This window comes from Copadichromis virginalis, linkage group LG7 (assembly GCF_057382275.1).
Source record: "Copadichromis virginalis isolate Kocher_CV1m ecotype Utaka linkage group LG7, C_Virginalis_male_GT1.1, whole genome shotgun sequence".
NCBI classification, from domain to species: domain Eukaryota; kingdom Metazoa; phylum Chordata; class Actinopteri; order Cichliformes; family Cichlidae; genus Copadichromis; species Copadichromis virginalis.
In genome coordinates this window covers 3,740,334-3,764,077 of record NC_140624.1, presented here as the reverse complement: position 1 = coordinate 3,764,077, position 23,744 = coordinate 3,740,334, and the positions used below count along the sequence as shown (strand labels likewise).

Here is a 23,744-nt window from a genome sequence, read left to right as displayed (position 1 = left end):
AAAAAAAGCACTTTCTGAACAAATTACTCAAATTCCTGTCATCTCATGCTCAGTGTTGCCAAAGTCTAATAGTTTTTAAATATGCTGTCTGAGTATTGTTGGAAGGGACGCATGGTTAGCCCTGCCATCATCACATAATTATCATTATGAATGATCTCATGGCATTTAATAAGAAGACCTCTGGTTTTCTTCAAAAAGTAGCCTGTTTAACATAACATCCACGGTGTGATTGATAGAGAAAATGACAATTCAAAAAAATATTGCCTTTTTATTCAAGCAAGCCATCAGAACCTATTTTTAATCTCAACGTTGTCTTTTAAAAGTAAACAAACAACTGAAGGAACAATGGGCTGGGAGGTCGGTTCCTTCATCATTAATATGCAAATTCTCATGACCATTGACCAACAACCGCTGCAATGTACTGGTCATAAGATGAACCTGGAGTCAGCTGAGACTGAAGAAGTCACCTGGATGAGTGAAAACGCTACGTCCAGATGAACAGAATCAACTTTTGGGGATATTTAAACATGATCACAGGCGGGTCATTAGCTTCTCCTGAAAGGACACTAAAACTGGATCAAATCAAATACAAAAACCAACTAATAGGAAACGTAAATGTAGAAATAAGATGATGCTAAATTTGAAATAACAGTATTTCACAAGAAAAAAAATACAAGAAAAACGTGCTCCATGGTCTACTAGGTAAAGTGTCGCACCATCACCACACAGTCCCAGCTCCTGAGTATGGACTGTCTCCCTAAGAAGCTTGGCTTTCTCTTGTAATAAAACAGACCAGTGCAGAAAAGAAATCAATATCTAAGCGTTTCACAATTTTACATCTTTTGTGGTAGAAAGAATTGTTATATGTGTGTGTGTGTGTGTGTGTGTGTGTGTGTGTGTGTGTATATAAAAATTTTATTTTTACAAAGGAGCCCATTCTCAGACTTTGGTTTACTGTAAGGATGATTCAGCTGCAGCCACAGTGTAAAGTGGATTATTGTTTAATCTTTCAGTCTGTGGTTAATTGCCTGCTTTACTTCTCTTACTTTATTAAATCCATATCCTTTTGCGAGGGATTTCTTATGCCGGTGCATGTGCTATAGTCTGGATAGTTCTCCCATACAAATAAAAAAATAAAATCAACATCAGGCTTTTCTATATTCATGATTCTTAGAGTTGAAACAGAAAGCCTTGAAGGTAAGGTGCATTTGATCTCCAACACAGGTTTCATCACAGCATTGATGAGTGAGATGAAAGAATATCAGAACTGGTCAAACATCGTGTTCTTATTTAAAACATTGATCAAAGCATCGACGTGTTCCGTCCCAGTACAGGATGAAAACCCAGTTCTCCTCTGTGGGCATGCACAGCGTTATGGCCACAGCACAGTTACTCCCTCTGACAGCTCTAAACCTTCAAGCAGAGGTCACTCGCATATTCATAAACCTCAGCACAGATGACGTGGATGCCCAGTTCTAAATATTTTCACATGTGCATAGATATTGTGGTTTGTTGAGAATAAACAGCAACACAAATTATTTCAGAGTCAGCTGTTTCCTATATAAATAGCTCGTGGCAGATTTTGTATGATCCCAACGCAGAACTCGCTGCAGCATGACAAGACGATGTAAAATCTGGAGCAGCTGAGAGCGTTCACCTTGTCAACGTAATAAAAACCACAATGATGCAAGTTTAGCCGTGTGTGGTGCAACCGCTGTCTGATCTGAATCCGTCTCCTGCCATCTTTGTGCAGTAGCCAGCACTAGTTTTACTGGAAAATTCGCCTTAAGTCTCCTCGGGATAAACTGTGTTTCTAATATGCTACAGTTTTCTGCTTTTTCCCCTTTTTTAAAGAAATAAAGGATACTCTAAACTCCCCTCATTCACTAATGCTTAACAGGTCAGCCACACTTTCTAAGTAGAGAAGATCGTGTTGCATGTTTGGAAAAATGTGAAATAACAGGCGATGCCTCGTGGTGATTGTTAAGCTGATGCAGGTGAATAAGTTGTTCCAGGAATGCAGAAACACTTGCCTCAATCTTTCAGCAAAGATGACTAAATCTCATTTACGTCGTTCATAACTAGATGCACTGCTGTGGAAACATTTCCTGGCATAGCACCAGCATCAGTATTTTCTCTGGTACGCCTGCAGTGTTTGAGCTCATATTTACTGCGTTGTTTTCAGCAGCGCTGGTCTGTATTATAGGCTCAGGGCGATGTGTTTATGGCTGTTGGGACTGTGTTTATTTGTTCAGGATTTAGAGTTGTTTATTTGGGACCAGCAGCTTACAGTACGTCTATTCAGGCAATTTAGACATTTATGAGCTGGATATATATAAAAAAGAGCTTCATGTTCAGCAGACTTTACCTCGAGAGTTTTGGTATAGCTAAAACTTCTTTTGGTTTTAAGAAACTCGTGAAATTTCTGAGTTTGACTCAGAAGCAAGTAAAGGCATCCATTTTTGCTTCTAAATTAGAGTTCAGTGATTTGCTTAAAAATGTTACTAATCCAGGGTTAGTTTTAATTCACTAATTTGCTGCTCTAATGGGTACGTTTGCAGATATACTATCACTAAAGCACTTCTGGATGGATGCAAACTGCATTTCGTTGCCCTGTACCTGTGCATGTGCAATGACAATAAAGTTGAATTCTATTCTATTCTATTCTATTCTATACTGTATATTAGGGGTGGGGGAAAAAATTGATACTGTGTAGTATCGTGATATTTTGTTTGCTAATAATGTATCGATACAGGGACAGCAGAAATCGATATTTTGTTACAAAAAAAGTTTTTGTGCTCTGACTTCAAAGCATGTTGATCCTTTTTCTGAGCAAGAATCCTGACATTCCTTCACTGTCCAAATGTGTTTAACTTGTTTTTTGGCAGCAATAAACATGACAGTTTACTTATTTTAATTTAAGACATGTTTTATTTTAATTAAGTTTAAAACTTTTTTATTTAAAGTAAAATTATATTTTGTTTTAATTTACTTTCAAATTCTTCAGTTGCTGAATGGGCTGCATAGTTTTCATATTGCATAGTTCAGAATAGCTATAATTGTACCAGATGGTTGCATTCAGTTAAGTTGGACTAGACTGTAATACAAACCGTTCAGTTTGTCAACAATAAAACTGACTGAAATGAGAGAAAGACTGAGTGCGAGACTTTGATATTAGATAAAATCAATATTGATAAAGTTTACCTTTATGTACAGAATCTGAATATCGCAAAATATTTTTAAAAATTGCAATAATATCGTATCGTGCGTTAAGTATTGTGATAATATCGTATCGTGGGATATTTGGTGATTCCCACCTCTACTGTATATTGTGTATTTGGGATTACTTAACAATTTTAACTCTGCAGATTTCAACTGAAAGAATGCTTTGTGCTACTTGTGGTTATTTGCATTCAGCACATGGTTAATTAACGTACCATTAAACATGCAGGTTACCAAGTTCTGTCTCAGCTTTCATAGAATTTAATTAATCGAAGCAAAATGATCTTAAAATGGGCTGGTTAATCAGACATTGTAAGTCATTGTGTTGGCTCCCTACATCAAGGATAACTGGTTGCCTATAACCAGCTATCCAGTACGGCTGGTACTACATGTGGCAGGATCCCTCCTGGCTTTGTGAAATGAAATGCCAACTACAGCCCTGAGGCATAGCTGACTGGAAGAGGGGAAAAGGAAAACCCATGACCCAACAGGAAGATCAATACTACACGATAAAGCTGTGGAAATGTTGCTGCAGCCCTTTGTTCTCATTCAGCCTTTGCTATCAACCAGCCTTTTTACCACATTACAGCTGGAATCTAATTGCCAAAAAAGACAAACTTATATCAGTGACATAGGCCATTTGTTTTCACTGGCCATGTGGTTTTTCCATTCCAAGGCCGACAATAATTCTTTTAACTGCTCACCATTGTAAGTGATATCAAGGATATAAAATACAACGTGGATGCCCAAAATAGCCTTTTAATATCCAGCACCATGACATGGAATCACCACAAATAAAGGGAGACATCACACAGAAATCCCACATTAAAAGTTGCTGAAAAGATTCAAACTCAAGCCCGTCTTTACTATTAGAGATCGTTGAGCTCACATGTTTGGATCGTAGACTCATGTGGAGCAACGTGGTGTCCGTCCATTTTCCACCGTATACTGACATTTGCCTTCAGGCAAAGTCTGAATAATTTGTTGGTATAACATGAATAATACAAACAAAGGACACTGAGGCAGCGATGTTGTGGGCATGTTTTTTAAGTTTGGGTTCACCTTCATTTTGTCTTTGATCTATTTGTGGGTGCAGTGCACAGTCGAACCATGCAGTGTGGAATTTGGCAACATCATCTTCACAGTCAGCATTTCTCAGCCAAGAGAGGGGATAGGTCAATTGCAAGTGCACTTTTCAAGTCATAAAAATCCATATACAAGTATTTTTCTTTGGGGTTTTGAGAGAATTTTTCAGCCTCTGGAATGGCAGCTGAAGGTTTGGAGGGATAATAGCTCACTTTGCACCTCATAAAGTCCGTGAGCACACCTCAAGTGCTGCTGCTGAAGACCTTATGCTGAAGGTCTCTCAACTGACAGCCTCAGAGCAATCCTTGTAAGCTTTCAGAGGTGGAGAGGAGTGGTGTGCATCCTGTCTGCCTCCACACAACTGATACGTGTGTTTAACGTACTTCACCTTAAAACACACTTATAAGAATGATGAGACACTTCCATAAATTTAGAAAGTCATAGTTTAGCAGTCTTTTCCTTCTGGATGTCCACAGCTGCCAGTTGACTCTAAAAAGTGCCAGAAGGGTATTTCTTTGCCACAAATGCAGAAGTCTGGCTTAAACCCTCGGCTACTGAGCTGAACAAAATGTGTGTGCTGTGTGGCATTTTAACCCAGTTTGCATGACTTGAATTTTTAATATCTGCTGAGCTCCAGGAATGTACTCTGTTTCACTGAAATAACAGGGTTGGGAGACTGCAGAGTCTCATTGCATTTACTGCACTTGATTTTGTGGTTTGCAGAGCTTCGCTAACACCCACCAACATGTTTAGCACCGAGCTGGAATTGAACTTCGCTGAATGAATTATGACGAGATACACGGGCAAATGACCATTTGTTTGGTGCTTACTCTCACAGATGTGTACAGATTGGTGCTGTGTGAGTCTTTTGTTAAACTGCTCAAACGATTGGCAATACTGATTGATCATCTAAGCTGTAGGAAACACCAGAGACCAGCATTGGCTCTGATTAATGACCTTGATGTCACTTGCTTTGGTTTCATTGTTGCAAAGAACCGAGCTTTTCATCACAAAACGTGAAAATCATACTTAACAAGAATAAGAGTTTCTCGCCACGCTAGCAACTCTACGACAGTGCATGATTTAAAGCTAATCGAGTTCTTAACACACCCTTAGTTCATAATGAACCTCTGCTGAATACATTTCACGTTTGCCATTTGCAGTGTAAATGCCCATATTAAAAAATGCTTGTAGTAACACAGCAACCACAGGACACTTAGATCCATTTATAAATTCACACTTGCATTCACAAAGTTCATATAGTTGGCTAGCATAATTCAGCCCTCACCCCACTGAAAGCAGCTGTAAGCATCCCAGTTTACCCAACTGGGAGAGGAATTTTTGGAAGCAGAACATGAACAACTTGTTAGCCACCGACTCCGCCCTTGGTGGAAAAGGGGAAAAGTTGAAACTGGCACAAGCTACCACAGAACTAGCATTGGTGGAAAGGTGGGACGGAGGGTGTGAACTTTTGCCCAGTGGTGCTTTGGACAAGAACCAATATAAAGAAGCTAATATGCTCATGAATAGCAGGTACAATGCAGATAGATTAAGAAAGTGAAAATATGTAGGGCAGGGGTGTCCATCTCTGGGCCTCGAGGGCCGGTGTCCTGCAGGTTTTAGATGTGTCCTTGATCCAACACAGCTGATTTAAATGGCTAAATGACCTCCTCAACATGAGGCCTGGTAATGAACCAATCATTTGATTCAAGTGTTTTGACGCAGGGTGAGATCTAAAACCTGCAGGGCACCGGCCCTCGAGGCCTGGACCCCTGATGTAGGGAGACGTGCTCCAAACTTTGTGTTATGTTCTAGTTTTTGTTGCATTTCAATCTAAAGTGAATTTGCTAAAGAGGCTCCCGAGAAACATTTCATAGATTTTTTTTTTTTATGTTTGGACGAAATGTTGTGCAGGTTGATTAAAACATCACGCACCATGACAACACCTGTAACATTATTCTAAAAAGAAAAATGTATTTGTCTGCTCTTGGGTCATAAGTTAAGATATAAAAGGGAGGTGATATAGAGAATGTAGTATGCAGCCAAAAATGTTTGACTTAATCATAATTCTGGATTATATATGACTTACTAGGTAGGAGGCTGAAATGAATCCATCCTCCCATTTTTAATTCACTGACTTGTTTTAGGTCAAAACGAGCATAAAACCCTGCAGGTTCATATAACTGAATCCCACTGTTTTGTTTACATCTTCTTACCATTTTCCAGACCCTGAGGCAGCTTTTGGGTGGTTTGGGACACTTTGTTTGGACGACTAAAGCTCTCTAACTTAAAATATCTTAAAGTCAGTCACTTCACAACTTAAAAAAACACAATAGCTTGTGAGTATGGATACATGTTAGTCATACAATAGGCTTGAATATTTCATCACTACTTGCTCTTGTGAGAGCATCACAAACAGAGCCAGTGCAATTTCTCAGCACCTCGCCGTTTTGGTCAATACCACGCGTTAAACGCGCACTTTCTGTCAACATGGTATTTTTGAGATTCTGGCTTTCCCGCTCCTTCACGAGGAAATTGAGTTGACACAGTGAATTTCTTTCCATTTAAGCAACCTTAATACTTAATGCTGTTTTGTCTGCCCCTGGGGCCCGCTGAGTGCGCTTTGCACTTTTTCCGAGCTGGCACAGATTCTCATTACCTCTGGAAAAACTTCCCGTGCTCATGTAAAACAGTGTAACCTGAAGCTTGAAATATTTTGTGGGAGACTTAACATCGTCCGCAATCTGGTGTAGGTGCTCCCGCTTCCCAAGGCGAGTTGGATAGAAACAGTCCAGCAGAGGACGTAAAAAGAAACGGCATCTGTTACCTTTTAACACCTTTAAAATCTGGACAGATTAGCATCTTTGTTTTCTCAAAATACCTTTTGTTAAAATAAACATTGCAGTTACTTTGGCCTCTATCGCCTCACATGTAGCAGATATCAGGAAATGTGTAACTACTGTAAGCACTCTTTGCAGAGGTGAGGTTACCTGGGGAGGGCACAGGACTATCAGCTGCGCTGTTCTTGCCCATTCCACAGATTTTCTACTTCGACGCTTTATTTATGAACATCTTTAAGGATCGAGTCGTCTCCAAATAAACGCTGATGACACGGACCCATCAAAAGAACGGAATCGCAATATGTTTACAAGAAATCATCTGTTGTGTGCTGAAGGAAGTTATTTCTTACTCCCTGGTGAGAGAATCTATTTCCACCAGCAACTTGTCACGCCGGAGCCACCCGAACAGAAAATCTAATCCCAGCCTGCTGGATAATGGGCCTTTGAATCCTCGAGGACCAGCGATAGCAATTGCCTCTGAGTTCATTGGAAAGCAGTTAGAATTTAAAAATGTGTGTTTGTTTGGGTGTACTGTTGCTGTGTGTGTGTGTGTGTGTGAGAGAGAAATGGAGCTTATGTGAGTAGATGCTTGTGTGTGTGGTTTTTTTTTTATGAGCTCTTTTGAGTGATTTCCCAGCGAGGGTGCGTTTTACAGCTGGATTCCTCCAGGATGAGTCTGACTTTTTGATTGAACAGCCCCACGGCGGCCTCTCAGTCCCCAGTCTAATGAGGATCACGTCTAACAGGTGGTCCCTCAGAGCACGGCGAAAAGAGGAATTAGCGGGTAATGCTTGTTTGCTGTGTGTGCGTAGAGACGGTTATTTATATTCCAGTAGCAAAACGTTTTTTCTGCATCCAGTACGAAAATGAAATCATCAATACGATATTTCTTGGACCGTCTGTCTGTCCAAGTTCTATACTATAAACGCTCAAGAAAACCTGAAAGGTGCTCTGTGTGTTGGCTGATGCTATTGACCACTGTGTGAGCAGGGCCGTGAAAACGCTGCCTTTTTCCCCGCCTCCAATTTGGACGCATTACAGCAAATTTTATACAGGCGCAATTAAAAGTGTTGCTGGAAATGTGGTACAAGTGTTAATTGTTTGCAGTTGCAATTCCAGTTTATTCACTTGTACACAACGTTCGTTTGACTTCACAATAAGTGTAAAGTGTTTGCGTGATATTAAGCAGTAATTGTGTCACACTAAGCAGCTACAAATTACTAACATACAGTACATAAAGCTGTTTCTATAAATTTCACAGTAGAGAGTACAAATGTTGTTGTTTCTCCACATTAATGCGATAGAAAAAGAAAAATGCCACACACGTAGCTCGCTGTTGTTTTTTAGGCGTTTGCTTTTACAGATTCATGTAGTCACCGACCGCAGCCGTTTAATCATGACTCGAGTATGCAGGGAATCAGAAACAAAAGCATATGTTTAGCAGGCCTTTTGTGAGATCATGAAATGATGGTGTGTTAGAATGCGCTCGGGGTGGGGTAGAGTTATATGCCCCCCTCTCTCTGGTGTTGCTGCTGCAGAGGACTTTTAATGCTATCTGATTTGAAAGCTTGTGCATAATTCCCATGGGGTTGTGGTTTGTAGGTCATTGTGCCATTATGGTTTGTTCCTGGTCTGTCTGAGGCAGGATGTATGCATGCGCCTGACTGTGTGTCTGGATGTGTGCGGGTGGGGGGAGGGGGAATGGGCACGGATGCTTCATCTCCTTGTCTGGTTAAAGCATCGTAGCTTCTCCATACGTGGAAACATCCAACCCACCCACCCGCCGCCGCCACGGGCTTGACCCACAAATCCCTCCTTCTAGGCAACAAAGGGATTATGGGGGGAATGGACTAATCTACTTCTGCGAATTTACGTATTTTGGTGTTTACCGCACAAACCTGGCATAGGCTTAATGTTAGAGTGGGAATAAACTGTTGCAAAAGTTGTTTGTATTTACAGTTTTTATTCTTTTTATTACCCAAACCTACAATTTCTGTGTTTTGTGCTTCCTGTGCAGGTGAAGGAAAAAAGCCCACTGCAGTTCTAATCTGAGAGCCTTTGTTTTCTTTATTTGGGATACTTGAGAAGGAACACTGGGCTTGTAAGGGGCCACCTGCAATAACAAATTACTCCCCAGTGTCTAAGAAACATCCAAAAGCAGCACTCTGGATGATTTTTGTCTTGATTTATTAATATTCTGCATATGCCCGAGTGTACTCCATGAATTATAGCTAGAGGTGCTGCAAGATGAAAATATACCTTTGCGAACAGCTTCCCAGCCAATTATATTCAGTAGCACATACCAGAAATGACAGTTTGTTACTCGGACGTATACTTGGAGAGCACCTTTCACCTCAGAATGGTATTTCTGGCCTGCTAACCTCAAGCATCTTTGATCTCCTCTTTCGGTTTATATCTGGATGTCGTGCCTTTATCTGACGGCGAGGTGGGAGTGAAATGATAGCGAGTGAGGGAGGCTGAATAAGGATGAACGTGTCACCTCGTCTTAGGCCAGACAGATTGCGCAGAGGCTTTCGAGGTAGCTGGCTCTGCAGTGTTGTTTAAATGTTCCTGTCTTGATGGTGTGATACAGCATCTCCCAGGCTAATTCAGACAGTCCAGAGAGAAATAAGCCATGCAGCAAAGGTTAGCACGCTGGAGTGACTGGAAGCAGATACAGTGAAGTCTTCTTGGCTGGGGTGACTTTATTGTTCTTCCCCAGAAATTCCCAGACGGTTGGAAATTAGCCTGTATGTTGTTTGCACAAACTCTAAAATGATTGTTTCCCCTCCACATTTGGCCTTGTGATGAAAGATGTGTGTGATACTCTGCTGGATGATATTTATCTTGGAAGGAAGAGCTTTGATTCTGCACCACAGGAAGAACATGTGGGCAGTTTTTCTTTTTATGTTGCACACAGCCGGATAGCGTTTGACTCATTTCCAAACTTAATCCCAGATGCCGGACATGGGTGGTCACACCCTTGGTAATGTTTCACAATGGCCGTTTAATGCCTGTTTTTTGTAAACCAGATATTGTTTTTGTGTTTGTTTATTTAACTGGCTGCCCACAGAAGTTAGCACTAAACTCTCATATAGGTGTTTCCTTTCCAAAGGATGCGACCCCAGAGATGCTCCCGTCCTTTATGCCTTCCATGATGAAAGCCAGACGGTGGGGGTGGAGCAAAACAATGTGGATCATGATCACATACTGTAAATACATGAAGACAATCCATTTGACCAAATCTGTTGTTTAAAATAGGCATTACTCTTCGTTACTTTTAGTTAAAGAAGATGATCTCTGTAAGATCAGAGCCTTCTTCTGTAGATGTGGGCGACTTTCTTAAGCTGACCGCCTTTTTGAGGTCTTCATCATAATATTCTGTAACAATATTTCTTGCCCACTTCATGATAAAATCACCTCATGGAGATCTTCGTGTCCATGAACCTGGGACTTTTACAAAACACTGGAAAAACAGACAGAAAATAGCTTTAAAGATAAAATGAACAAATTTACTCCTGTGTTGTTTTTCTGTTTAAAAAACTGTCTCAAAATATCCAGTTGAGTCGTTTTTTCATTAAAAAAGTATCTTAACAGAATTTCCAGTTTTTGTTTTGTCTGACTTAAACGTCAGTTCTGACTTATCTGCAGATATCATCTGACACACAGCCGTGGCCTGTTCGTGAGCCGATGGCCCTGAAAGATGCAGATATGGTGGCCTTTTAATAACTCCGAGGCCTCTCGCACAAGCGTGAGCCTCCCTGCTCCCTCAGCTCCTCTTTGCGCTCCGTATGAAATGAAAGGCCCTCTGGTGACTTGTTGATCTTGTTACTCAGAGTGTGAACGCACGGTTAGAATGACTTGTTCACTTCTTTTTTTTCACTCAAATGCAATTATGAGTAGCACAGACTTTAAAACTGGAGCTTTTACAGCTGCGTAACATTAAATATCATATTTTACAGCACTGAGACACACGACCATATCCAAGAGCAAAAGGCATTTTCCATGTTGCAGTTTATTTAACCTTATCTGAGTTGAATTAAGATGGCTGGCTGAGCTTCCTGAGCACATCCAGGCTACACTGAGGCATCCATCACTCTGTGTAATAAGCCGTTGAGTGCTGCTTGAAGTGTGCGTGTGTATTTGCAACACAGTGCTCAGTGCTGATGGATACCCAGTGACACTTGTAAGATACGGCCTAAACATCCAGGACGAGGACTGCGGGATCTCATGAGCAGCATCACCAGCCCTCTGCTCTGTGAACTGTTAGCAGCGGATAATGCGGCTCTAAAGCCTCTTGTGTAAGTGACCTGATCACCAAAGGCAGGGCAGGAGGGGACAGCGAATGACGTAAGTGTCCTCCCATTCTTCCTTCCAATTCTGCTCCGTTTTCTGATCCCGAGCACTCGAGAGGTCAGCTGCTCCTTGCCGTTGACCCTAATTCCTTAAGGAAAGGTTTCCTGGGAAGAGACACTTCTTGCTCCCTTCCCCCTTTTTGGCAGATGACCTGGAAACGGTACGGAGAGCAGCTGACGCAGACGGAGACTGCAGACGAGGCACTGAAGTGCCTGAACCGCTGGTTTTATGGTGTGATGAGGGACATTGTTCCATCTGTTTCCTGCTCCTGAAGGCTGCAGCATTTGCAGGCAGATCAGGATGAAGACAAATGAATAAACGGAAGGATGAGTCATCGCTTTATTGTCATGTTATGACAAGTGTTTCTGCTTGAGCGTGTGAGGCTGGAAATATTGACAAGGCTGTTAAATAACGTTGAACATGTTTGTTTGTCAAGGATTTCTATAAACGAATGGGACAAACAATGGGCAGCGTCGCTGACGACGTGTCTTCCTATAACTCGGTTTCCGTTGTTGGCTTCATGCTAATTGTTGTTCTCCCTTCCGAAAGCCATTTGCTTATTAGGTAGGTCTTCTTCTTTCAGCTCGTCGTCTACCTCTGCACTCAAACCCATCTGTCTCTTTCTCTCACCGCGTTCTCTCGTCTTTCTTCCCCCAGCACCTGTCAAATCTATTGTCCTCCTCGGGAGAAGAGTAAACCCAGAGAGGCATGCTCCTGCGACCTGTTGAATGGCCCTCTCCCAACAGGGCAGGTTCCTTTGTTCCTTGAGCCTTTCTTACCAAGTCTTGAAGCAATCAGGAAGGGGGCATCCGTCTTTCCATTGAGGGAGGCGTGGTCCTTGCTGCTTGCTGGGTGTGATTACGGACCACACATGGTCGTGCTCCAGTAACTCACCAAGACCGGGGGCCTCGGTTTGTGGGCACAGACCCCGACTCTGCCTCCTCTCCTTCCAGCCAGCTTCATAAAGCACTCTTCTTCTCAGCCTTTTGTTAGGACCCTTTCACATAGCTGGAGCTATGCGGGATCCTTTGTCCTCCTATCTGGGGGCCCGGTGCCCCAGCGTCCACTCCCTCAGCTTTGTTCAATCCACCTACAATATGTCACCAACAAGTATTTCAGAAATGCAGTGAATACATGTCTTTCTGTCACAGTGAACAGAGCCTAAGTAAAGAAGAGGGGAAAAAGGTTTTTAGCTTCATGTTGCTCTGCTGATGATTGGGGCTGTTTATTGAGATGAGCTGATAGCATTGATGTAATAAAAGGACTAAACTACCATCTCCTTCGTTGTTTTTATGATGCTAGTGAATAAGGAAATTCAAATCTCATGTACAATTGCACTTCAGACAACGTCGCAGCCCGCATCAGTACATAACTCCCATCACAGCTTTTTTGATCAAACCTGTAGACATATTTATCGTACTTGCGTGAATTAAAAAGCCAAAAAAACAGGCATCAGTCTTGCGTCTGCGTCCTTTATATCTGTCCCTCATGTCTCCACGTTTACTGCGGTGTCTGACTTTGCAAGCATAAATCTTTATGTGCAAAGTGCAAACCTTATTAAGTTTCCTTTTTTTCCTTGTATCTGCAGACTGGAGCCTTTTGATGTTTGACACAAATGTCAGTCAGGTTTTTTTCAGTATATTGCTAATTTAGAAAACTTCTGTCAAGGCCTGCAGCTAGCACCGGTTATTAACACGAGGCATACGGGATGTTAATTTATGTCACTTTATTTATAACCTTATTCTTATTTTAGAAGGATTTCTCTGTAGATATTTTAAAACTGTCATTTTATGGATCTCATTGAGTCATTTACCGGTTTGCTCTGGTTTACCATACGAATGGTTATGACTTATTGGTGCTGCCAGTCTGGCTGAAGAATAAAGCACAGCATACAGTTGTTCATTTCATCAGACCTCTGCACCACATGGTCCTTTATTGTTTCGCGGCTAACCAGAATTACACTACAGAGAAACCTCAAAGAGAACTTGGGTAGAAGAGACCTTGAAAAAAAGGATTTCTTGTTTAACCCGTTCAGGTCACTGTGCTGTCGGCAGCATTCAACGCAGTTTAAAACATACATTTTTAGCGTGTAAAATGTTAAACTCGCTTTACTGACCAACATTTCATTGCCAGACACGGTCTGTGACATCACACCATCTTTTACAAACTTTTGTAAATCTGTAACATTTATCTTTTATTTATTTTAAAATATGAGCTTACCACAGGGAAAATGATCCAATCGAGCAACTCCCCCTGTGGAGTCACATGGCTGATTATTTACGCAGCCTCTTTAGCAACCAGATCCGCCCTTAGGACAGAGACTATAGATTGATGTTGTGTGATACCTGCTCTCAGACACCCACCCAAACACATCGATTTCTGCTCACGTTAGTTCAAAGCCCGCTGACCTAAAGCTAACGATTAAAGCTAACGATTAAAGCTAGTGATACAGCCTCATCAACTGTTACTTTATTGATATTATTTCAGTGTTTTGTATTTTGTAACCCGGGAGTGTCTGTGTTCAACAGCTGGCTTTGGAAAGCCTGGTAATGCTGACTGTTGCAGAGCAGCTCAGCATCTTAGTTTGGGATTCAATTTAGCTCGACAAAGGGAACTGAAGAAAATTGCCTCTGAATGTTATTGACTTGGAGAAAAAGATTAGCTGTGGAAAGTCTTTTGTGGAGCAGTGACAGCAGCAACAATACAATACAGAGAAGACATGAAGAAGACATGGCAGGAAACAGTACTGTTAATAGAGGAAGTTTCCCATTTTTTGCTATTTCAAAGCACAAAGATTAGATTAGATTGTTATGCTTAATTTTATGGGTCTTTCTCTGTTTGCTCTGGTAATTGTATCAGTGTAGCAGTATTCTTTCTTTTGTGATTAAAAAAGAAAAAAAAAAGATTCATTCATCCATTTTCTTACCACCCGTCTAATTCAGGGCCATGCTGGGGGTCCGGAGCTCATGCTACACGAGAATGGAGCAAGAGGTGGGGTATACTGAGAAAGACCCACAGTCCATCACAGGGCTCACACAGAAAAGCAAGCAAACATACTCTCACACCTTTGGACTACTTAGAATGACATGCATATATTTAGACTGTACAAAGAAGCTGGTGTGCCCAGGCACAGGGAGATGATGCAAGAGTTCACTGTGCTAACCGCTGCCACCCAGGAGAAAACAGGACTGTCCAATAAAATCAAGGTGAGATAAGTGAATTTGAAATTATTCACCGTGTCAGTTGAGTGGGGTGAACGTTTTGTACGAAAATCTTCTGTGACACTGGAAAACAAAAAAGGAACTGTGTGTGGACAAGCTCCTCAGTAATAATTGAAGGTATGGCTTAACTGTGCCCCATCAGATTGTTTACTTGTGTTGATTTTTGCACTTTCGAAGTGGAAAAGTAAATGAGGAAATTCAGGGTCTGTAAAAAGCACAGTCCTCGGTTAAGGAGTCAGTGCGGTTTGTGCGATTTAGTGGCTGTAAAAATTCAAATGCGTAAATGAGCCTCTCACAAAAATCCAAATTGACACCATGTGGAAGACAAAGCATTTAAAAACACATAAGAGGCTATTTGGGTTTTTTCGTGGTTATGTTTATGAGTTTACGATGCAAAGCAGTCTCACGCAACGGAAAGCAACGCTGGAGATATTTATGGTAAATGGTAAATGGCCTGTATTTGTATAGCGCTTTTCTAGTCCCTAAGGACCCCAAAGCGCTTTACATATCAAGTCATCCACCCATTCACACACTGGTGATGGCAAGCTACAATGTAGCCACAGCCACCCTGGGGCGCACTGACAGAGGCGAGGCTGCCGGACACTGGCGCCACCGGGCCCTCTGACCACCACCAGTAGGCAACGGGTGAAGTGTCTCGCCCAAGGACACAACGACCGAGACTGTCCTAGCCGGGGCTCGAACCGGCAACCTTCCGATTACAAGGCGAACTCCCAACTCTTGAGCCACGATCGCCCCTTATTTACAGTGAGCTCCATTTGTATTAACAGACAACTTCAGGCCACGGAGATGAGCCTCGTTTTATTTCAGTCATTTTTTCCCATCTTCCATATTCATGGACAAACCTCGTTTATCAAGCAGAAGCTGAGACTGTTGTTGATCTTCAAAGTATTAACTTCAGCAAACGAATCTTTCGTTTCCAGTTTCAGTTGAAATTAATAACAGATTACTCTTCATCACTGTGCACAGCCTTACACTCACACTGGTTATCTAAAGGGAAGCAAACACTAATGCAGTCCAGTCTGTCATAGACAGATCTGTGCTGAGTCCTGACGGAGCACCGGAGGCCCATCCCTCCACATTAACACCGACAGCAGCCTCATTACTATCACGTGGCTGTTGATTTGGGCTCTCTGTGAATCTGCTACATGTGCATTCAATTAGCACTGGAGTCCAAATGGGAGCACTAAGAAAGGCTGGGTTGAGAGCAGTGTGAGAACACTGGCCTGTTGTCATAGTATCTAATCAAATTAGTCAGCGCTGCATCCTTGAATGCTGCCATTCATTAATGCAGTGATTCTTTATATATTTAAATTGTTGACTGCAGCATGTTTACTACATATAAGGCCCCGCCCTCTGCAGCTTTGTCATATTTGTTCGCATTTGATTGATCGCAAGACTTCTTGAAAATAGCCACTAACCGCTATGCCCAGAGAAGACGGGCTCTGTGAGCACGGCTGCATTAAAGGAGCTTCTTCATATTTAAACAGACATAGCCGTGAGATCTGAGACGAGGCGCAGCTGGTTCTAATACTGAAGATATAAGATGCTAGGGGTACTAAAGATGTCTTCTCCTTTCTGCTCTGTTGGCATTCTCAAAGGCCCTTCCTGCTATTAAGCTCCCCTGCCATAAACATCACTGAACAGAGGTCTCTGCAGTGATGCTCCGTGATTCATGCTCAACCTTCGGGGCTGCTGAGTCTCGTAAAATGCCTTCGTGTAAAAAGGGAAGTATGATGGCAAAACGCTAGATAGATGAGCAAATGCACTCATGTGTTGCTTTTCTGCATACATGAACTCTTCCACAGGATTTTTCCATCTTGCTGTGGTTGTTCCATCCATCTGATGTGGGCTGGAATGAAAAGCTCCATGCTTCATCATACTCCCAACCCGAGCGAGAATGCCTAAATAGCCCAATAATGGCTGAAGGGGTCGTATACGCAAACTGAGGAAGAGTAGGTTCTCTGCTGCTTCGCAGTGTGAAAGATGCACCCTGAACACGAGAGAAGGAACAAGTCAAACTAATTTATTACCGTGTGCCCAAGAAGGTCAGAGCACGACAAAAGCCCCCTGTTGTGAGGAAGAGTGCTGTGAAGTGGCCCCCTCCAAGCAGGGCCTGTGTGACTACCACGGCATTAGACATGGGTCAGCGTTGGGGGAAAATGCAGTTGGAATAGTCTGAGGATAACAATTTTAGTCTTGTTGGGCTGTGACATTTATTTTAAAACACTCAGTGGAACTAAACTTAATGGAAACATTTCCAGATTTTGTCTTAATTTGGTAAAAAGCCCAAAAAGACGCCGCGCGATTGAATGTTTCAGATTAGCACTGACACTTTAAACATGTTAACATGCTAAAGCGAGCAGTTCCTTACAGAACAGTCGACACAAAAGAGAAGAGTTAGTGCTTGAGAAAGAGAGGGATGTGTGTGAGAGAGGGGAGTACAGGGGTGACCCAGCAGCTCTTTGCTGTCTCTCTCAGCCCTGCACATGCTGACAGATTTATTAGATGCAATAATCAGAGTTTATATCACTCAGCTCTGCACGGGCAGCTCCTCATAATTGTCTCTTGCACCTGGAATAAACCATAAACATCACACAACTTTACACTTGGCCCGAAAATGTGACATTTAGATGATTTACTCAGAATTCTGTGGCTTTGGACAGTGATTGAGGGTCCGTGTTGTCTTTTGAAGATCGCCAACATCATTCTTTAAAACGGAAAGACAATATTTTATCCTTGTGATGCATTTTTTCCCTGAACCGAAGCTATTTGGGGAAAATTTTATTTCTGTTTTTAAATGCACAGGTTAGTAAGCACACCCTTGGGATGCAGTACTAGATTGGCCGGATTCTTATTTTGTCAGTTCTGTTTTGGCCAAATAGAAGTGTGATTCACTGGTTGGTTCGATGGTTTGCTGAGCTGATCAGTATTCAGCTCACACCCTGCTGTGGCCATCCTGTACCCCACTGAAAGGCTGATCAGGGATGCTAGGCAGCAGGCAGGGGTATTCAGTGAGCTCTCTGCAAGCTCACTGGACGAGCCTGGCCCACTTCAGACTCAGTGTCCCAGTGTTTGCTTGTCTACTGTGCCATGAAATGGAGTAAGGGTCCATGACTGTGCCAGTGAAGCAATGCAAATACACTGCTCGGGGGGAAGACCTGGGGAGGCTTAGGAGTGCTGCTGGGTGATTTGGACACAGTGTTACTTGCTACACTCTGAAGACCACTTAGATCCTTTTGAATGAGTTTGTCTTTATTTTTTTATTGTGTGTGCATATTAAACATAGTTTTTAAACTTTAAGCGCAGATTAGAGCAAACTATCCACAGTACTGGAGTGCATGTCCATTAGAAGAAAGTAAGAATATAGATCAAAGGAAACGGGCAATATAAACTTGGGTGCACCACCAGTAATTAAACTCTTCAACATACATAGGAGACTGTAGAGCTAGGCTCAAATTATATCCACGTAATTGGCAGGAACCACGATTTCCCTCATCTCTAGCCGCCACTTTGCCTACAAAGCCACCGGCTCATCCACCCTTACCCTCATCAATTAAAGTGACTGAACGGGATCCACAGTAAGGAGTGACAATGCTCTTAATTTTCTTTTAATATTTATTGAACTTGTTTCCAATTTTCAATTCTTATCAATTACATTAAAATGAAGAAGACTGAAATATCCGTAATGTTCACTCGGGCCGTTTTAAGAAATGGTGTTATAAACATGCTAATCACATGTGTCAAGTGGAAGAAAGAAGCTATTCATTCATGACAATGGGGATTTTATGGTGGGCCCCAGCAGTGTGTTGGCTTCAGCAGATACCCCACAATGGCACTGGCTCTGTTTGTCTTCTTGAACTGTCGTCTCTTTTTCATGCATAATCTATGAAATCAGTCACTGGCTCTTTTAAACTGCAGTGATAATGAAATTTGGTTTAAGATGCAGAATGTGTGGGGATGTAAAAGCAAGCCAAATCAAATAACTTGTTTTTGCTCAGCTGAAATTACACTTACACGTTCTTGTTAATATTGTTTATAGATTTATTGTAGATCCCTGTTGTTGATGCTTGATTTGGCAACGATTTTACGCCAGATGCCCCTCCAGATGCAACCGTCCCCATTTATCTGGGGTCGTAACCAGCTCTATTTATTTCTTTATTTATCCTTCTAGTCAATTAAAAAGTAGAAAACGCACTCATGCATATACGAAGTGTAACCTAGTGGGAGAATGACCGGGTAGCGTGCTCATGAGAAGGAAAACTGGAAAGAACGTTTGGGGAACAGAGAGTGGGCTACCACTGCGTCTGAGTGGGGAGACCGAAAATACCAGTGAGCTTCGTTTAGATATCGAATCTCCACGATGACATAAAATTGGCAGATCTTCACCAAACTCTCTTCTTTTTACATGCTGAAATCTTAATAAGTATTTTATTCTGAAAGGGTAACTTTGTCTCCAGTGTACCGGCGTCCAGGCTGAGAGTTCTTTAGTCTGATCTTCATCACCTGATTGAATTAGAATCCGATGAGAACGCCTGACTCGTACAAAGATTCCTCTTACTAGTAAAATTCAAGTGTTCCACTTTGTAAAATTGGTTATTGAAATGCTTCCTATTTGCTTCTTGAGTGCTGCTGAATATTTTTTCTTCATAGGCATACGAGGCACTTGGTACTTTACAAAAACCTTTACTCTTGTGTAATTTATTTCTGGTCACATGCCCAGCCTGGATGCATTCTGTGGGGAGAATGGTTTGCCTATTTTTATGTCATTTTCCTTCAGGCTTTGGAGGATTTAAAAAAGGAGGGGGGGTGGGGGGGGGGTTAGTTTGGTCATACAGCTGTGTTTCCCTCATGGCTTCATCTCAAATTCATTGAGTACTTGTCATCAGGATTTTCCCTTTACATGTCCTTGGATTTCAATCTCCTTTTTAATATCCAGGCTCGTCTCCTATGTGCTGCTTAGTCTCAACCATAAAGAGCCAATCAATCTTGAATGTTCGATGGCCTTACGTGGAATCCTGCAGTCATTAGATGTGGATATTTTTCTCCACCCTGCTCCTTCTGCATTCTTATTATACATGAAATTGTTCCAGTAGCTCTTCTCTCTTGATCTGCCTAAGAGAGTAAGGAGATGGGGAGATTTCTCATGGATGTGCTGCTTTTATTCTGGGTTTATAATTGCATTGTGTGGTCATAGCAGACCTCTTCCAAGGCCGGTAGTCCACTCATCTTTAATATGTAATTTGTAACCAAACCCATGATAATAATCTTTGCTTCCAAAACACAGCATCAAAATGGGATTTTTCCCTGGCTCGTGACCCCTCGACCATATCTCACAAAATTCAGCCTTGTAGGTTCTCGCAGACAGGTAGACACAAAGAAAAGTAGGGATTTTTTTTCTTTCTTTCCAAGTCAACCATGAACAAAGAGTCTTTGACAAACCAGAAGGACTGACTGATGTATACGAGAATCGGTCCGTGCCCCGGCAGCTTTCAGAAGTGGTGTGAGAATGGAAATGATAATTTTTGTAAAGCGACGAGGAGGAGTTAGTCAGGCATGTGATATAAACAGACTCCATGCTGTCTTTATTTTCTCAGTTCAGCGGGGTCACACACACATTCTTGTTTTGGTGACCTTACACTTTTCTAAAAATATTGAGTTTAGGAAATGTTTTTAACATCTCTCAGGTTTCTAGTTTCACCACAATTATTCCAATTGGTCGCAGCATGCGTAGTAGAACACACACTCCAGGCTCACGAGCCTTAACAGCCTTTTTCTTCTTGTTAAATATTTCATGCTGTGTAAGTAAACACGCCGTTTCGTAAATAATCAAAAACTTTGCTCATATAAAAAACAAATCTCAACAGGGATAAAAGCGCAGTTTCTGACACGACCCTGTTTCAGTCCACATTCTGACAAGAAAACAAATGTGACCGATTAAAGCACGTGAATGAGATCCAGACAACTTGTGGAGGAACTGAGGATGGTAGCCAGAAGCAGATGATTGAGAAAGAGTAATGGGAGGTAGAAAAGTTTTTCTGAGGCTTCTCTTGTTAGTGGCCACATGATCCGTCTGTTCCTTCGGGAGTCGGAGTACAGGCTGGCGGTTGGAGGAGGAATGTGCTCTCGCCTGGAAAAGGCTCGCAGTGCACAGAGAGGTCCTTCCTGCTGCCAGCTCTACCGAGGAATGGGCCCAGCCAACAACAGAAACTGAACCTTCCTCTCCAGCTGGCCTCTTAGCTGGTGCAGCAATGGGGCTTCGTGATGATGATGATGACAAGAAGCAGTGGATTTATAATTAGAAATACACCGGAGAAACTGACCGTATCCAACCGTGTTCATTTATTGGGCGTGTTTGTGTAGTTGTTGCAAAGTGGATTGTGATGTCACACCTCCTCTTTCTCTGTATTCCTCGATTCCCTGCTTGTTGAGTGTGTTAGGTGCTCACTTGCCTCTGTGACATATAAGAAAGAGACAATCTCAGAAGTGAGCCCTGGCACGGTGGCTCAGTGGGTCTTTGCCTGCCTCACATCGGCTTCTGTCTGTGCTTTGCTGCCAGAAAAATCTGGTGTGGTTTTGAGGCGATATATATTCTATCTGGCCTCTTTGGCTCCACCGCACTATGCAATGGAAAAAGAGTACACTCTATCCAGAATGGCTTTGAGATGTAATTGAACCATAATGCCTCTTATGTGAGGATTTTGCAGAGGAATGAAGATCTCGCTTGACAAATGGGCCAGAGAAAACGAACTGGCGTATCTGAGGGGTGAAGTGTAGAGTTGGGATACTGACTCGTGAGCCTGCTTCTTCAGTGTGACTGGAGAAGATTGGGAAAAAATCCAGTCATTTGTCTGCTGACATTCAAGGCATTTCTATTATATCCCTGTTGATTATTTCCATGCCCTTTCCAACATCCTGCAGCCTGTAGTTTCCTTAGATCCATCATAGGTGGAGCTATTTCTGCTCACCAGTTTCACAGAGACTGGGTGATGGATCATTTTGTGATTTGATGAATGCTGAAGTGCACCTCACCAAACTTCTCATGAGCTTTCTGCTATTGAGAGCTGGGCTTGTGCCAAGGTGTTCTGCTTAAAGTCTCAGAGTGGCCGAGGAAGCAGTTCATTACCTTTGAGACAACTGGGTTTTTATACATAAATTCTTCTCAAATTTGTGTTTATTTTAATCATATATTTAAAAAAACTGCTCGTCATGAGGTGTTGAACACTCCGTCTCACCTTCTCCCATCTGTCTCCAGACTAATCGTGTGTTAACCGTGAGGAGAGATTACAATGGGGTGCACTTGGCTTGTTATCACCTGTCATGCACCACCTATCACATTTGCAATTACACCGCTACGCTTTTTTTGATGTCTTTGTTTGATTTGAAGAGTCGATAAATCATCAGCAGATAAAAAGCAGCAGAGGTTTGACGAGCTGTCGGACACTTTGTAGTGTGACAGAAGAGATAGGAAATCAGTTTACATCTATGTAAGGACTCCCGTAGGGAGAAATGTGCCTTCCTTTGCCCCTTACTTGACCCCTGTCGGCCGTGCCCACAACCACTGACACACAGCTTGTGGCTAATGTAGCAGCATTAGGATAGGTCATGTAGCTTCAACCCTGTCAGGGGATGTCTAACTGGTCTTTTATTTGGTGGCCACGGCTGCCAGCAGAGGCCAAAATTACACATTAAATGTTTTAATTTGTACTTACTCATGGACACTTACCTCGATTTTTCTAAAAATCTGTTCCTTCGGTCTCTGCAGCAGAAATCAAACTGGTGTCGTCTCAGTCTACCGTATTTCTTAACTTCAGAAAATTACACACCGGATGTCTGTATTTGTGGGTTTGGGTGTGGTTCTCTTGCTTAAATCCCAAAGTGGTGGTGGCAAAGATGCCCAGTACTTAAAGTTCGCCGTTTGATTTTCTGTGTGAATGCCACATGACCACATGTTCAGGCATTGCCTGTAGAAACCCACAGCAGCAAATAATGTCTTCAGTTGTCACACGTTTGTTGAATGTCAGAGACCAGTAGACTTTGTAGTACTCAACGCAACATTCAGATCAAATACTGATTGATCTGTCCGTGTAGATAACTATTTTCTTGTTTTGTTGCAATCAGAAGTTCTTGTCTGACCATTTTTTCTCTCTCTCTTTACAGCCGTGCAATTAAGACCAATCAGGACCTGCTTCCAGAGACGCCCTGGACAAACATCTTCTACGATGATTTCTGGGGCACCTTACTCACACACAGCGGCAGCCATAAGTCTTACCGACCCCTGTGTACCCTCTCCTTCCGCCTTAATCATGCTGTGGGTGGGCTGGAGCCTTGGGGTTACCACCTGGTTAATGTGGTCCTCCATGGGGCTGTGACAGGCCTGTTTACCTCACTCGCTCGCCTGCTGCTCGGAGGAGGACTGTGGAGCCTACTGGCTGGCTTGCTCTTCGCCTCTCACCCAATTCACACCGAGGCAGTGGCAGGTGTAGTCGGCCGAGCCGATGAAGGTGCCGCCCTTTTCTTCTTGCTGTCCCTGCTGTGTTACATACGTCACTGTAGGCTGCGGGGGTGTGCTGGGTCCTGGCGGCTCGTGGCCTGGTTCCTTGGTAGCTTGGGTTGCGCCGCCTGCAGCATGCTCTGGAAGGAGCTCGGAGTAACCGTTCTGGCTGTATCAGCGCTGTATGACGTCTGCGTTTTCCACAGGCTCAAACTGCGACAGATCATTGTGCTCCTTTACAAGGTAAACTGTTTGTTCTGTTGGAGGTTTTTGGCCATTCATGTTTGCAAAACAAGGTAAGCCTTTTAAAAGTGAAGTCCATGTTTAATCTGAACTGGGCTGCCCCCTTCCATATCGTCTCTTTGTGCAGCGATTCAGAAGGATCACTCAGTGCTCCTCTTATGTTTAAATTGCAAATTACTAATCCTCTCACAAGTGGGCTGTTTTTATGCAATGGACATTGGAGGTTTTCTCCATTTTTCTGTGTGTGTGTGTGTGTGTGTGTGT

The 23,744-nt window shown here is 42.5% G+C and overlaps 1 protein-coding gene across 1 annotated transcript in view; it reads left to right on the top strand.

Moving 5' to 3' along the window:
* The window catches only part of tmtc2b (transmembrane O-mannosyltransferase targeting cadherins 2b), an 82,997-nt gene that overhangs the window by 15,242 nt on the left and 44,011 nt on the right, over positions 1 to 23,744 (top strand). The window contains exon 2 of the mRNA XM_085461236.1: positions 22,904 to 23,480. Coding sequence (XP_085317362.1) covers positions 22,904 to 23,480 — 577 coding nt within the window. The remainder of the gene's footprint in view (positions 1 to 22,903; positions 23,481 to 23,744) is intronic.